The following is a 16,874-nucleotide window of genomic DNA, read 5'->3' as shown; positions in this document are numbered from 1 at the left end:
CTTAACAGCAAGTACTACCCAAAAAGTAAATTATGTAACTTTGGGGATGGAACACAGGAAGAAAGAGTGTAAGGCAGTCGTTTTGTTTGTTTGTTTGTTTGTTTTTTGCCACTTCTCCCTGCAACTTTATTACAAAGGTGTCTACCTTCAGCTTGGCAACTGTAACTCAGTGGCTAGGGCACAGGCCACATACACTGGGGCTGGCATGTTTGAACTTGACCCGTGCCTGCTAAAAACAATGACAACTACAACCAAAATTCCCCAAAATAGCTGGGCATTGTGACGGGCACCTGTAGTCCCAGCTACTTGGGTGACTGAGGCAAGAGAATTGCTTAAGCCTAAGAGTTTGATGATTCCATGAGCTGTGATGCCATGGCACTCTACCAAGGGTGTCTCAAAAAAAGCAAAACAAAACAAAAAAACCCAACAAAACAAAGGTGTCTACGTTCTCAGCTCAGGTGTCCTCTCTTGTATGAGAACTTCCTTGATCTCACCTTGGTTGGAATTCATTGCTCCCTTTCCTCAGCTTTCACAGTATTTTTCATGACAGCTCTAGTGAGATATAATTCATATACCATAGCATTCAAACACTTAAACTGTACAATTAAATGTTTTTCAGCATATTTACCAAGTTGCACAACTATCACACAATTTTTGAACATTTTTGTCATTTCAAAAGAAACTCTGTGCCCATTATCCATCTCACGTTTACCAACAGTCCCTCCCCACCCTAGACTGCCAACTAATATCCTGTTTATATGGAGTTTCTTATTTGGACATTTTATATAAATGAAATCATTCAATATTCTTTCAGTATTTTGCTCAAAACTCTGTTATTGCCACTGCTTTCTGCTCCGGGTTTACTGAGTTTGATGGATTTCCATGTGATCTCCTTTGCACACTAAGAGTTCCTTGTCTGTCATCTCTTTATCCATAGTAGTGGCTAGCAATGTGCCTGGTACTTTAGTAAATATTAAATTGAAAGATATGAGAATTATCTTTCTTTTTTTAATATAAACAAGCATAATAGGGTAGGGCTGAACTATAATGTTTGGAAATATGATACAAATTTATTGCTGTCTGTTTTGAACGTTATTATAATAATTAGATTTTGTAAAGAGTTTGTATATAATTAACCTTAGGCAAAGCTAAGTTTATTTTGAAAGTAAACTCTATTTACTTTCTCCCTCTTTCTCCTTTCACTATTCTGACTCCTGCCTCTTGGCCATCTAATACCCCTGCCCTAGTGTCTGACCCAGCATAGCCTCTACCCTACTTTTTAACCCCTTTCATCATCCTACTCCCATTACAACTCACCCTAAGTTTTGGTTGACTGGGAGTCAAGGACTAGGTTTTAATCCTATTCCTATCTTTAACAGCAACTACACATACTGGAAAAATCATTCCATTTTCCTAGTCTGTTTTCCTGTCTGAAAAATGCAGGAATGATGCTCAGTATATGTACCTTTAACTCTAAAAGTTTATATTCCTTTGTACAACTCACAGAATAAATCAGAGAAAACAAGCTTGTGATGTTCTTTACTCAACAACATCAGTAAGAGGAAATTCTGAGAAAAGATGGATTAGCTGGAAGGTTTGTGTTTCTATTGGACAATTATTTTTAAGAGATACTTTGATCCAGGAAACATATTCCAAATGAATTTATTATATATTTTCAGGACAATGGTATGTACTGCATTTAGTGCTGTAATTGGTATATAAGGGAGTCTTTGGTCTGCCCATTCTTCCTTTTACTTTTGGGTCTCCCTCAGTGAAAATGCAAAGGGAAATGTGTGTGTTAGAGGAGAAAACTATTGAGTACAGTTAATGGCTGTCAGCATTAAAGCCAAGTATTTACAAGTGAAAAGAATGAGGTCCATGTCATCGGTAATGGGATTTAAATGGATTTAGGAACTAAGGCTGAAACAGGAGCCTAATTAGAGAAGATTCCAGGGTCGTCATGTTAGTCCTCACCTGTCCATCAGGCAGACAGACTGTCCACAGCTTTTACTTCAAAGACATGGCCTGTTCTTCTCATCAGTGTCTCTTTCTTTCCAATTCTGGAGGGAAAAGGATGACTTGGCTGCCCCTTGCAGCTTGATGTCTGAAACATGGGTAGAGATTTAGCTTCTAAAAAAGACCATTGAAAACTCAGAATATATTTCTTCATGATGGCTGGGAAGAAGAAATCATATTGGATATATTGCTTTTGCAAGGCTTATCTTGATTTTAATTTTCCTTCTAAAAAATAAGGAGTAAAGACAAAGATAGGGAATAAAATGACTTCCCATTTGTGGGAGATCTACACTTAGAATGGGTCCTTTGTACCTATCTTTGAGATCTGAGCTATTGAACATTTGCTAAGGTGGACTTCTTTCCCCCTTCTTTTCTAGTTCACTTTGGGGTCTTCTACATGAAAACTTCATGTCTTTAACTGACTTTAGTCTCTTATGTGGAGTCTGTTAGCCATGGAAATTCAGGACCTAGAGAGGGGGTATTTGGAGCTACACGAAGGGCAGTGAGGCTGAGGTAGTGCTCAGCTGATCTCCTGGGTGTGGGGTTGCCACTACATGTGGCAGAACTGGTGTTTGTACAACTTGGTGAGCTGGGACATTAAAGAGCATAGAGAGCTCTGTGGCTTATTCTGTCCTCTTCTCTTTGCTTCTTTCTATCTTGAGGGTACCTGGTGAGGGCTCTTGCTGGATGCGGAGAGTCCAGACACAATAGGAAGGAGCATGGACCAGAAATGGCCCTTGTGTGACAGAGTCTACTGCTGTGTGAAAATGTTGTCCCATGGAAGAAGAGTTTTGTGTTCCTTCCTTTTAGACTCCAATATTTCTCATCATTTAGATCCTTCTTTGACTTCAGGCTTCAGTGCTCAGAGATAATTCCATTGACTTTAGCTTTAATTAAAAATAAAGAAGTCATTAGGAAAGCAGATTTCTCCTTCCAATTCCTAGTTAACTTACAGGCAGATTTGTTGTTTGCTAATGATCTAGCCACACTTTATTTCAGAGTTTGGCTAAATGTTAGCTCAAGGTTTTTGTAAAAATGATCCCTGTTTTAAAATTATCATTATGGGATTTTTTTTCTTCTATAACAATAGACTGGACTCCTTGGAATTTATTTCATAAAACCCTAAGTTTGCGCTATCAAGAGTCAAATCTTAAGCAATTTCAGAGCATCAGAAGCAAGTGTCTTTTGATTCTTCCCATCTAAATTTACTTATTATCTTTTTTTGTGTGTAACAAAATAAAAATAACAGAAAAAGACCCAGTGGATTGATATGTGAGCATATGTAGTTCTGGTTCTTAACCCCCTGTATTCCTAGTTTATCATAATTCATTTATGCATTTTTAATAAGTGTTACCTTGATATTGATGGAAAGGTGGTAGGCCTGCTTGCTCACTCTTACCTTTCTTATTAGTCAGTTCAGGTGCTACAGTGGAAATCATTTTGGGGTCACCCTGGGATTAAGAGCCCAGGAAACCACAACCCAACCAGATTTTAATCCGCACTTTCAATAGTAACCGTGCATATCTATGAAGTAGTTTATGGGGAGAGGAAGCAGATGACTGGTAAAAGGGAAGAGGAGGAGTGAAAAAAAAAAAAAAGAAAGGATAAAGAAGAAAAAGAAAGCAGCCAATTGCCACCTGTCCATAGAAGACCCCAAGCATGCTCCTCAAATAGCCAGCCACTTCCCAGGTGGATAAGAAGCCCGAGGTTGCTCTGATGGAACCCAGCTTCCTGCTAACTCAGAAGTTTTCAGATTCTCAAATGGTAGAATTAATTCTTCTGTCAAACTAAATGTTATATGGATGCCCAAGATATAAAAACAAACACCCTTTTATTATTATAAATTTACCATAGAAATTAACATTTATAACATTTTCTTTAGTATAAAATGAATTGGCCAAGAACTACATTATTAAACAAGCACAAAAATGTGAAATTCAAGGATATGGGTGATACTTCTCTCCACCATGTTTAACTTTGGTGCTTTGTTCTAAATGCATAGGATCAAGGAAGTCTCGTTTTACATTATAAGCAAATAGTAAATAATTTGTAAAACTTCTAGGACTATGCAAACATAATTTTCAATAGCCTTAATATCATGGAAGAGGAGAAATTGATAAATTTGGGTTTGAAGGCTGATTACTAATAATAGTTACAAACATAGGTACTCTGGTACAAAGTGAGACAAAGTCATCTCATACTGAAATATTTACGGTGGATGCCCACGCTCTGTGTAAGGTGGGAGAGTCTCAGGGTCAGAGCGTGATGAGTGCTCTGCGCTGAGACCCAGGATGTCTGTGACATTGAACTGACCTTTGCACACTTGAGTTTGGTAGCCTGCTGGCTTTAGGTGTATGCCTACCTAAATTTTAAAGAAAACAGAACAATGGCTTTTCTAATGGATGACATCTACACATTCAAACACGTGTAGAAATGGAAGGAGACATGGAACTCTGGGGTCAGCACATACTGACTTAACTCAGCAACACAAGTCAGCACAGTGTAGGGCTGCTATGTTCCTCTGCTACAGGCAGGTTCTGATTTTAATTACAGTTAATTGTGTAATTGTCTGAATCAAACATTATGAGGTTGCGAAACACTTCCTTGGAATTCAAGTGTCCACAGCTTTAGCCTGGACCTGAGTCCCATTCTCACCTCATCAAATCACCTGGGTGCTGAAGAATTGTTCTGGTGATAGCAAGACGGTCTATATTTTTTGAAATTTTGGTCACTTTATTTCATTGTGGTGTCCTCTACCTCTTGTGACATATTTATACTTTTCATTAGATTATTCTTAGTTCATTCTCAGCATAAAACTCCTAACACTTAAATTTGGTTTTCAAGATCTTTCTCTGCCTTTCAAAGCTATTAATCCAAACACTGCACCCTAATAGAACTTCTCTTTTCACCACTTGCTTTTGGTTTCTCTTCTTCTAAAATGCCTCTTCCTTATATCTCTTTGTGTCTAGGTCTTCATGATCTTAGACGTGAGCATCATTTTTGGTCCTGCAATGTCTATACACTGTGTGCGTGTATGTATAAAAAACACAGAACCGTGAATAAATCATATACATGAATATTTAATGACATGGAAATATTGTGCTCATTATATTAAATGGAAAAGCGAATTGAAAAATATGGTTCTCTTTCTTTTCTGAGGAGAAAAATATGTAGGAAAAAATCCTTAATATTCTACGTCCACAAAAATGTTAGTTTGTGGAACTGGAGATGAGGTTTATTTCCTTATTGACATTTTATGTGTTTGGACAGTAAACATTTTTACTTTTGTAACAAGTCATACATTAATAAAAAGGCATTTCTAAAGTACACAGAGTACCCATCTCACTCTAAAATAAACTTTTAGAATATCTGAACTCCACATTCTTCCAAGTTGCACTCACAATTCCTCATATATCCAGGTATTTTAAAGAACGTTTAATCAGTGTGAGTGGCACCAGGACGGTAATAGTGCAGAAGTTCCACATAGCAGATTTTTGAGGTCTGTTTCTGTGAGCTCATACAGAAGTAAAGTTGGCATTTTTCATGCTAAGATAACTATGACTTTGGAAATCATCAAATCGTCCTTTGCCTGCCACTACGCTCCTTACCTCCAACACTACGCTCCTTACCTCCAAGGACTGGGTACACCTCAGATTTCACTAACGAAAGAGGGATTGAGATTTAATATTTCCCAAAGGGTGACATTTGAAAATATCCTCCTCAATAGGAAAAGAGCGTGCAATTCTGCTGTGTCATAGTTGTGAATAACAGCCACCAAGAAACGTGGCTGTTGTTTCTGGCGAATGTGTTATGCAAAGGGAGTTGCGTCTTGGCCCACTCTTTTCTTTCTGGGGTCCTGGTATCTGGCTCTGTGGCTTTTTTCTCCACATGTTCTCCTGCCAAGAAAAGGGAGTGTGTTTGGTCCTCATTGATAATTTTTTTTTATAAAGTGAATTAGGCAGTTTTCCTTGAAACTTCCTTCCTAATTTGGCATGAAGTAGAATAAAATAGTAGGAATGAAGGAATTTATTTGGAGATACCAAAATAAGAAGGGGAATTGTTTGGTAATGCAGCAGACTGTTCGAGGGCGGAGGAATGGATTGAGGGAAATTATCAAGCATGCATGTTGTTTTTAACTGATACTTGAGACTGGGATGGGCAACAGCTGTGTTGTTGGCTTTTTTGTTTTTTTCTTGTGCCAACTCTCTTAATTTGATTGATTTTCTCTCTGACAGCCCACTGTGCTGATAAATGTGTCCATGGTCGCTGTGTTGCTCCAAACACCTGTCAGTGTGAGCCTGGCTGGGGAGGGACCAACTGCTCCAGTGGTAAGTTTCCACCTGCCCTTGTCTGTCTCGGGATGTTTTGCTGTGTGGGCCCCCTTGTCTGCAGATGACCCTGAACCAAGCGTTCCTTCTTCAGCTCTAGGCAGAGCGTGGTGTGGATCCAAATCCAATCATTTGTACAGTCCTTTCTGAATCTCTTCATATATATACGGAACCGCTGTTAATTGAGTATAAAGAGATGTACTTGGCACAAGGAGATTTCAACAATCTGATACTCAGACTTCTGTGAATATAGATGCATTTTCCAGAGTAGTGTCCGTAATTCAGGTTCCTTACTTAAGCAAGGCAGTTGTGGTAACATAGCTATTGTATTTTTAACGTCTGTGTTTACCTGTTGATGCATCTAGACTACTATCTTGGTGATTAAAATTCGTCACCTATTGGTTTTAGCTCAGAAGTAAAATTGGTATTTTTCATGCTAATATAACTCTTTGTGTCTGAATTCCAAGATGCAAATATTGAACATTTGCTTAGATAATTGAGGGAGAAATATTTGTAATAAATAAAAATTCCTGAGTATTTTGGTACTTATTAAATCAAATCATAGCATGGCATGCAATGTGTCTCCGTTATGTAACATTAATCATTCTAAAATGATGCTGTTTTGGACTGTAAGCAGGCTGCACCCCAAGTTCCGTATTCATTCTTATGAAGATTGAATGATGGAATGTCACACAAGACAGTTGCTTTTCTAAATTTCACAGTTAAAACTTAAATCTTCTGGTTAACGTTTTGCTGCATATGTAATTGCGTCCACTTCCTAGTCTCTTAATGCTTCTTTCTGTGGCTTAAGAAATGTGAAAAGGAATTGAAGCGCAACTAAATTGTAAAGCATGAAACGTTGCAATTTGGAAAAGGAAATAATAGTTTTAAAAAATTAGCAAGTTCTCGTGACGGCATAAATTTGTTTTCATTGGGATCACATAATTTTTTGAAACTGGTCCGAAAGGGCTTTAAGCGAGCTTTATGAATATTTGCTTGCTTATTTACTTTAGAATTGGGAAGATTACGCTTTATCTTGCTAGGACGACTTGTTTCGAACTTGTGATCTCTTGGCTTTCCCTGAAACAGCATCTCCAGGGGAAGCCGTTATGCAGTCTGTGCACAGAGCTCCCTTTTGTTGTACCTTAACCAGGGAGTGTGTGTGTGTGTGTGTGTGTGTCTTTCTGCCCTTGACAGGCTTCTCAATTGCAGTGGATAACTGTCTTGCAGGGTTTTGTTTGGCTTCTATTGGAGATCAGGAGGAGAGTAAGCATTTTGTTCACACGCCACTGAGGCAAAATGTTTGAGATGTGGGATTTGGCTCACGTCCATTTTTCTGGCCGACTGACCTCAAACGCAACGTTGCTTTCATTAACTTTTCCAGCTTAAAAATCAGTGGTGCCTAGACATTTTGAAGAAAAATAACATTATTATCAACTAGAAAGAAAGAGATGAGTGGGTGTATTCTTTGTTTGCAAAATGAGGTTTGTAACTAATTCCAGGGCAAGAAGGCTATGGAAGAATTGTGGTTGTATTCATTCTTTGTCTCCTAAAACCACAGCCCACCTCCAGCGAAGGGATCTGACTGAAGACTGTTTGTGTAAGCAAGACAAAAGCCTACGGGGGTTGCAGGTCTCTAGAACTGACTTGGGCCTTCTAGAAAACAAACTGTTGCTTTATTTTGGAGGTTACTGGCTTTTGAATGAAGCTCTAGAATTCTGAGAACATCTGTTCTTTTAATATTGGAAGATAATATTCAGGCAACTTTTAGTTTATTCTACAGCTCCTGGTTTAGGGATGAACCATGTTTGTTTATAATGAACAAAACATAAATAAACATGAACAGATATCTGAAGTCTTTGAAGATGTTCAGAGAAAAACATTTCCGATACCTTTTTCTTAGGCACACAAAAAATAGTATGCTAAGCTGAACTACTCACTGGGTTTTGCTCCATGAGTTTTGTCTGTGGCAGTTATCCTAGTACCAGGAAATATAAAATTTTATTTACTCTTGGCCAGATAATTCTGGAAATAAAATGTAGGCACTAATAATCTACTATGTCTTAAAATGGCTTAATTTTCAAGAACTCTATTTCTATTTAACCTCCACTCTGACTATCATTATGCATCAATTTGATGATATATGTTAGGCCCATAAAGTGATTGCTTTGATAATTAGGCCAGCTCCTTATATCAGTCAGGGTCCAATCAGGATACAGAAACCACAGATTTTAGATTTACAGAAAAGTTGCCAAGATAATACAGACATCTACCCACACCCAGTTCCCCCATTGTTAACCCCTAAAAGTACTGTTGAATTTGTCAGAGCTGAGAAACTGACATTAGTATGTTACTATTAATTAAATTCCAGGTGTTATGTGGATTTCATCATTTTTTCCTCAGTAATGTCTTCTTTCTGCTCCAGGCTTCAATCCAGGGCACCCCACTGCATTTCACCATCGTATCTCTCCAGCCTCCTCTGAGCTGTGATAGTTTCTTAGACTTTCCTTGTTTTCCATGACTTTGACAGTCTAGAGAGGCCTGGCCAGGTATCTTTTGGAATGTCCTCCAAATTATATTTGTCTATTGTTTTTCTTATGATTAAACTGGGCTTCTGAGCTTTGAAAAGAACACCCCCAAGTTGAGGTGCCCCTCTCATCACATCATATGATAATATTCACATGACATCACTGATGATGTCATCGTTGGCTACCCTCCATCAGTTGGTTGAGGTAGCATTTGCCAGGTTTCTTCCCATTTTTTCCTTTCCCTTATTCTATTGTCTGGAACCAAGTCACCATGTCTAACTTACCCTAAGGAGCAAAGGGCAAGAGTTAAGCTTGCTCCTTGTCTTTGAGGGAGGAATGTCTAATTATGTTATTTGGAATTCGTCTGGAAGGAAGATTGGTTTCTTTTCCTTTTACTTAATCATTTATTTATATCAGTACAGACTCCTGTATATTTATTTGATATTTTGAACTAAAAGCCAATATTACATAATTTATTTTATTGCTCAGATTTTCCATCTTTGGCCTTTGTGTCCTTTTGACATGCCTCCTCTTTTTGATTTTGAGCACATCCTTACTTTCTGGTACTATGAGATACTCCAGGCTCATCTTGTATTTTTCTGCCCTCAGCCATAGAATGAGCCATTTCTGAAAGAAATTTTGGTTCTTTTTACTGAGGAATGATATTTAGGGTGTAACACTATTAACAAGGATGCTGGGTGTGAACACTGTTAATAAGACACAGTCACTTGAAAGGAGAAAGTTTAATCTAAAGACTTCCTAAGACAGGACATTGGGGGTTAGGCGGGATTGGCTAGTAAGAAGTAGACAGATCTCTATAGGAGAAGCAGAATAAAAGCAGCCATTACCTCTAGGGCTGAGATAAGCCCAAAGAGGAAGTCTGTGATCCAGACCTGTTGGAAAGGACACAGCCACAGCTCACTGAATGGAGAGAAGCCATGTGATACTACTCTAGCAGAACTTGCTGGAAATCTGCCTTATAGGATGCTTGAGAAAGCTCTTCATGGGAAAGTATCTCACCAGAAACACTCTACTACAAGAAAAGGGGGAACTTGTTGGCTGATAGATGCTGCTTGTTCATGCTACAGGAACATGGTGCTGGAGAAGACACTTGTGCTGTAGAAATAGGGCTCTGGGAAAGCCTCAGGTGCTAGGAGGGCTTGGTACCAGAGAAGCCATTGGTACAGGGCTTGCACTGCAGGGACTGGGTGCTGCAGGAGACAAGCACACTGCAGGGGTCAGCTGAGTGAGTGCCCGGGAACTAAGATGGGAAATCCTTCCTTCTGCTATGCCTCTCTGAACATGCTTGACCCTCAGCCAGCTGGTAAAGGAAAGATACTTAAAGGGCCCATATACATTTTTGTAGAGCAAGCAATGAAGGATAAATTTAGAATTGAGAGGCAATAAATTGATAACGGTTGCAGGCCATCTTTTTTATTACTCAGCTAGTTAGGCTTCTATCTCAGCCTTAGGAGTAGTGGCTGTTTTTATTCTGCTTCTCCGACATTCTGTAGAGTTCTGTCTGCTTCTTCCTAGCCAATCCCTCATTGCTCCAATGTCCTTTCATAGTATTTAGATTAAACTTAGATGCACCCTTATACACACGTTTACATTTCTATGCATCAACAAAGCAATCCTGTATTCCCACCTAATATAATACAGCAATTTATCTTACAGAATGAAGACTTTCCTGTGAGCAGATGTGAGTCCCAGTAGTCACTGTAGCCATTACTGATTATACGGGTATTAACTTTATTTCAAACTCACTGTTGTACTAACTGTTCTGTTTCCTAGGTACTAGAGCTAACTCCCAACAACTTGTATATAAGATAAAATAAAAATGGGACAAAAGAAAAGAAAATAGCAAATAAAAATAAACACATACATTTAACAAGCAAATAAAAAATATTTACTTCTTTTTTTTGTTGATCATAGGGCTGTAATTGATATTAATAGCTTCCTTCCTTCCTTCCTTCTTTCTTTCCCTGTCCCACATTTCTGCCATCCTCAACTCAAACCTGATAGAGGTTCTTTACCTTATAGAGTGGCTCAGACCTTCATCATTGATAAGTCTGAGTTCCTATATCACCTGCCCTTTTTTGGTTGTTGACATGTCCTGTTGACATTTCCCCTGACATTTACCACTGGTCATGGAAAAGAGACTCCCCAGACTCCCTGGGTCCCCGATGTGATTCTCCCTTTCCCCATGTGTAGCAGCAACCCAGTTTTGCCTTGATAATCGGGATCAATCAGTTCGGCCACAAAAGTAATTCCTTCTACTGACATTAGGAGTCTAAAATAGCCAGATGGCAATAAATTGGTCACTATTACACACAACTATCTTTTTTCCTTCCTAAAATACATGGGAGATTAAGGGACTGATGATTACCTTTAAATGCACAGTTTTACAAAGTGTTGGACTTTGGTCCAAGGTTTGACGGTTTACCTTGGCTGTGGAGAAGAGGGCTCCTACCTATGGGATGCAGTCAGTGTTCCTGGGTCTCAATGCATTTTCTATGTAAAAAGGCAGGTATATCAGAGAACTGTACCAACTTTGTAATCCTAAAATGAAATCATGATATATTTGACTTGACCTTAGACATATTGCTTCTTTTTAAATTTGATTGAAATGATTTTTTAAAAAGCACACACATATTTTTACTTTTATTGACATCCTAATGTGTACTGCAGCCTGCTGAGTGCATAACAGTGATCTCTTACCCTCTTACTCTTCTTCCCTCTCCTCTTTCCTACACGCACACTTCTCTCTCCCTCTCTCCTTCCTCCATCAATCTGTCCATCTATGCATCAATCCTCTATTCCATTTCTCCTCTCCCTGGATGACAAACGGCTCCTGGAGTGCAGGGCCCATGTGTTATCAATCTCTTTAGCCTTCATCGTACCCGGCATGTGGTTGGAGCACAGTAAATGTTCCATTTAATTAGACTGAATGGACTGTATGATTCTGTGTGATTCCGAGAAGGTCATTCATGTGTTCATTTTGTGAACTGTGATTGAGTGATTACTGTGCCACTGGATTGGATGCTGGGGATAAGGGAATAAGTAAGGAATAGTTGCTGGTCTCACAGAACCCATAGCTTGGGGAAAAGGTATAGATAAGTGTAAGGAAGAAAATGGCCTCAATAGAGAAAGCAGATTGAAGAAAATTGAATGGAGTCGGGCAATTTAGAAGTTTTCTGCGTGGCTGAGGGAGAGAGGGGCTGAGTGTACTGCTGGCGACAGGAAGCAGATATTCTGGGGTGAGAGGGAATGAAAAGATGATGATAAAGTGTTGAGTACTCTTCTAGACACTCCTCTGAGAAGCCAAGGAGAGCAAACAATCAGGGAATTAGTAACAAGTAAATGTAGGGTCCAGAAAATGTCTTTTGAAAAATCACATTCCTTTGTTTTAAGATGAGAAAGACTCTGAGGCTAAGTGAACGGTGAAAGGAAAGACCCAGAGGCTGGAGGCTGTTGAGAGAGGGGAGCAAGGCTCCTGAGAAGATGGCGGGGAGCTGGGGTGGAACCCTGGGCACTGACAGAGGGGAAGCACTTCCTGCTCCCAGCAAAAGGAGGCGGGAAGCAAAGGCCAGAGCAGGTGTAGAAAGGCTTCTGGGTGCCAGGGGTGCTGATGTGTTACAATGTGAAGGAGCCTCTGAGGGGCATCTGTTTGAGGACATTTTCTCTTGCTGGTATGAAAGGGAGCAGAAGTTGGGTCCCACTGGTGATGTGGTGATGCTAGTAATAGCCCACCTTTATTGAGCACTTAATATGTACCAAGCATCATTGTAAGAACTTCACAGGAATTAACTCATTTAATAGCCACCACACATATGAGCTGGTTGCAATTAATATTCCTAGATTGCAGATGAGGAAATGGAGGTGCAGAAAAACTCAGTGACTCGCCTGGGTTTGTATAGTTCCTATGTGGTGGAACCAGACTCGCATCTCATCCAGAGCCCATGCACAATGGTATGCATGGTGCCTCCTGGAGTTGGAAAAGAGGTTTAGTGAAAGTAACAAGAGTCGGTAACAGCAAGGGGAATGGGAGCAGGCGGCAGGGACAGGGGACACCGGACAAGATTCACATCAGTCGATCCCCTGAGAGATGTGGAGGGCACACTAACATTAGAGATGATGAATTTATAAGGCACCAATCTGGACTTTCCTCATTTGTAATATTAAAAATGTTGGGCCAGATTTTATTTACGATTCCTTTCAAGCCCGGGAGTCTATGTGTGATTTACATTAATAAATATATATGTGCAGTTGCTGGGGTTTTTCTTTGTGTTGGAGGCTGTTTAAGCTTTTGTGTGGATGGCAATAACGCGTTTGTTTCTTAACCTGTATAATCCTATTTATAATTTTCTAAATGTTTAGAGAGAAGCTTGTCGTGCCTGTGGCTATAGGGCACAAATGGGAGAGTTCTCCATCAATCAGCAGCCAGAAAGCAGTTTTCAAATGCTTGCCCCCCAGGCTCTTTGCTTTTGACATTAGTACCCCAAAGAGGCAACAATGGAAATTAATATTGGTCTAGGAAATCCAAACTGGGGTTTTTATTTAGTTGCTAAGAGCATTTCTGCCTAAATGTTCTTGCAAGTAGTAAAAATATGCCTAGGAGGCAAAACTAGCTCAAACATTTCAGGCTCAAGGTCAGGGGCGCTGACAATCTTTTGTATAAAGCAGGCATGCGGTGCAATGTGGAGTAAGTACTAAGACTTCGCCTGCAGGATATTCGAATGGGGGAATCCATCTGAAGGCTGTTACAAGCCGGAAATGGGAAGGCACAAATTGCTGACACATTTCCCAGCAAGGTTCTGCCGTAAAGTCTATTGACTGTCTGTGGTGGTGGGATCGATGTCGTCTGAGGAGCAAAGACACTGGGAGCCTCGTCCTCACTGCAAGTTGTTAACACGCCCGTCACACTGTCAGGATGACTTTAGAAATCAGGTTGATGAGGCAGCAAGAATAAGGGTAGATCATTTGGGTTCAGTGGTGTGGGGACAGGATGTTGCTGATGGGGAAGGATTGAGCTTCATCAGAACCTGTCCCGACAGTAATTTCACTGACGACCAACCAAAGAGTTTGATAGTGGTCTCAGACAGAAGTGGCTGATTGTGCCTTTTTGAAGGAATCTGAAATCTGGGCTATTCTTGGCTGCTCTCTGGGGGCGCAGAGAAACACCACCACCATCCTTCCAGCCCCCGTGGTGGAATGGAATCGCCATGCCCTAGCTGCTCTGCTTTCTGTATGTTTCTGGGCCGCACTTTACTCACACTTTGAATAAAGATAAGAGTATCTGCTTCCATGTCGGTGAGGATTAAAGACATCACGCCTGTTAAGTGCTGAGTGCTGTGCCTGGCAGTGTCATCGTGGCAATCAAGCAGAGGCTTCCTAAATTCCTTGTGTGGAAACATGGCTTCCTCCTCCACACTTTGCAACAGCCGGGTCTTGACTGGACAGTGGTGGGTCAGCTCTTTGTGGACTTGTTGTATCACAGGCCACGTCCATCTTTAGACAGAGCCTCCCTTTGTCCACAGTTGCTTGCTAAGAGGTTCCCCAGTCAGAGCCTCGCTCGGTGAAGTCATCCTTGTGTGTGTGCATTATTTCCAAGCTCTGATCACGGATGTTCTTACCAGATGAATTCATGTCTGGTTGTTTTGCTTCTGGCATTGTGAGACTACTATAGATGTTTACATTACTCACGCTGGTGACCTGTAAAGATACGTCTGGGCTGTCATGCTGTTTAACTCCACTCCATATCATTTATTGATTTTTTCCCTTTTTTATTTTTTACTTTGTGCCATTTTCATCTACCAGCAAATCTTGTTGATTCAGCTCCAAAGTTAACCCAGTCTGACCTCTTTTCACTTCAACCTCAACCACATCCTCTCTAAATTGGTGATTGCAACTGTCTCCTTGCTGGTGTCTGCTTCTTTCTGGCCCCCAGAGTCAGTTCTCTGTGTTGAGACCACAGTTGTACACATACGTGCTTCAGAGCATGCCGCTCCTTTTCTCAAAACTGCCCAGTATCTCCCCTGTAGTCAGAAGAAACTCCAATGCCTCGATCGTGTTCCACCAAGTCATGCATGGTCTATTTCCCTGACCCCTTCTCACCTCACTGCTTTTTAGGACCTCCCACTTTTCAGCCTCTGCCTTTCAGTTCTGGAACACATTAGGTTCATTTTTTGCCTTTGTACTTGACATTTTCTCTGCCTGGAATTATACTGTTCTCACTAGATCTTTGCATGGCTGACTTCTGTACATCAATTAGATTTCACCCTAAGTGTCATCACCATAGAGACACTTTCTCTGACCTCCACATGCAAAGAATATGCCCCTATTACTCTTTATCACATTGCCTTTTACGCTTTTCTTTTTACAGCACTCTCTGATAATGTTTGATTTGTTTACGTTTTATTTTTTTGTGTGTGTCTTCTCCTCCAGGAGGTAAGCCCCATAAAAACAAGAATTTTGTTTTTTTCACTGCTGTTTGGTCACCACTTATAGTCTAGCACAGTGCTAGGTGTGCAGTAATGCTCAATTATTACTTGTGGAAGGAAGGAATAAAGGCATGCATGTGCCAGGAGTGGTCATCAATACACAAATGAGGTATGAAGTATGAGAAATGATTCAGAGGTGACCTCTTCTTTCCAGTGCTTTCCGTTTAACACAGGAGCAGAAGTCTGTAAATGAGTAGGACAGGCCAAGGGGGAGGGGCCTCGGGTCTTCTAGAGAAAAGACATGACTTGAAGTGTTTCCTTCAAGTGGCCGTCAGGTTGCCTGGGCTCCTGTGGATTCAGGATTCACTGTGGTTATGTACAGTCCTGTTTGGTGACTTGGTAGGAGATTCCTTGCCCATAAACTGGGAGCTGCTGTGACATTGTAGAAATCAGTCAAGATGTGGTTTCCATGAGCTTTGGTTCATGGAACTATTTGAACTATTGTGTTGAAAATATGGATCTGGGAGCTGCTCATCTTCCAGGGAGAACAGATTGTAGTATAAGCATCAAGGTTATTATGGAGAGAGGGGAGTCACTTTGGAAACGGTGGCCCTATGAATAAGCAAGGTGTTCAAAGTCAGCCTTTATTTGAATGGAGGATGTTTAACTATTTTGCTGCCTACACTTTTGCACATTATTTCTCGGAGTGGAAGTTTTGTATGATGGTATAGAACTTAGCTGTTAATTTGTGTCCAAATAGACTATGAATAGTAAGAAATTAGGAAAAAAAATTTAGACTACAAAATTATTTCAAATCACATAGCAACAAGTAGAATTTCATTAACTTTTTTAGATTCCTCTTTGATCAAGTAAATAGCAGGAAATAGTGTAAGTCAGCTTTTAAAAAATGTTCATACAGGGAACAGAAATATGAGATCATGAATCTTTATAATGTTTTTCAAGGAAACACGTAAGAACCATTTTCTGACTGCAGTAATGGGCTCCTCGGCTATTGTGTTCAGAGTGAAAGAATGGGATGTCTCAGATGGTCCTTTAGACTCCCGTGCTACCTTCTCCTATTGCCTGGTTACTGCTCAATCTTGGTAGAGCCAAGTATATCTTATCTCGGGGGGGTTATGATGTTAACTGTCTGAAATTAAGTATTTTCATTTATTTATTTATTTATGTACCCATGTGTTATTAATTATTTTTTAATTAATAAGCTAGTTGAATAGGTAAAACAGTCACATGGTACATAATTTGAAAGTACATAAAGCTTCTCATTCCTGAATCCCAGTTACCCAGGATATGATTCCATTTAGTAAATGTTTCATACATTTTTCACTAGTACATCAGTGATGGTGGACATCTATGGTGTTTCCAATCTTTTGCTATTAAAATTATAAAATTGAATTTATGTCATATCCACATAGTTTTATATACACATGGAATAATTTCCTATAAGTGGCGTTTCTGAGTCCGTCAAATGGGCCTATGATTTATAATTTGATAGATATTGACAGATTGCCCTCCAGTGTTTGAGACTCTATAGCCTCAGA

The 16,874-nt window shown here is 40.0% G+C and overlaps 1 protein-coding gene across 2 annotated transcripts in view; it reads left to right on the top strand.

Moving 5' to 3' along the window:
• Window positions 1–16,874, top strand: part of MEGF10 (multiple EGF like domains 10) — a 154,181-nt gene that overhangs the window by 66,261 nt on the left and 71,046 nt on the right. For both annotated transcript variants that reach the window (XM_003782228.2, XM_012807665.2), the window contains one exon: window positions 6,252–6,344. In XM_003782228.2, the coding sequence (XP_003782276.1) occupies window positions 6,252–6,344 (93 nt within the window). The remainder of the gene's footprint in view (window positions 1–6,251; window positions 6,345–16,874) is intronic.

This window comes from Otolemur garnettii, unplaced genomic scaffold (genome assembly GCF_000181295.1).
Source record: "Otolemur garnettii isolate 467f Iridium unplaced genomic scaffold, OtoGar3 scaffold00003, whole genome shotgun sequence".
Lineage (NCBI taxonomy): Eukaryota > Metazoa > Chordata > Mammalia > Primates > Galagidae > Otolemur > Otolemur garnettii.
This window is presented reverse-complemented; position numbering and strand designations above follow the sequence as displayed.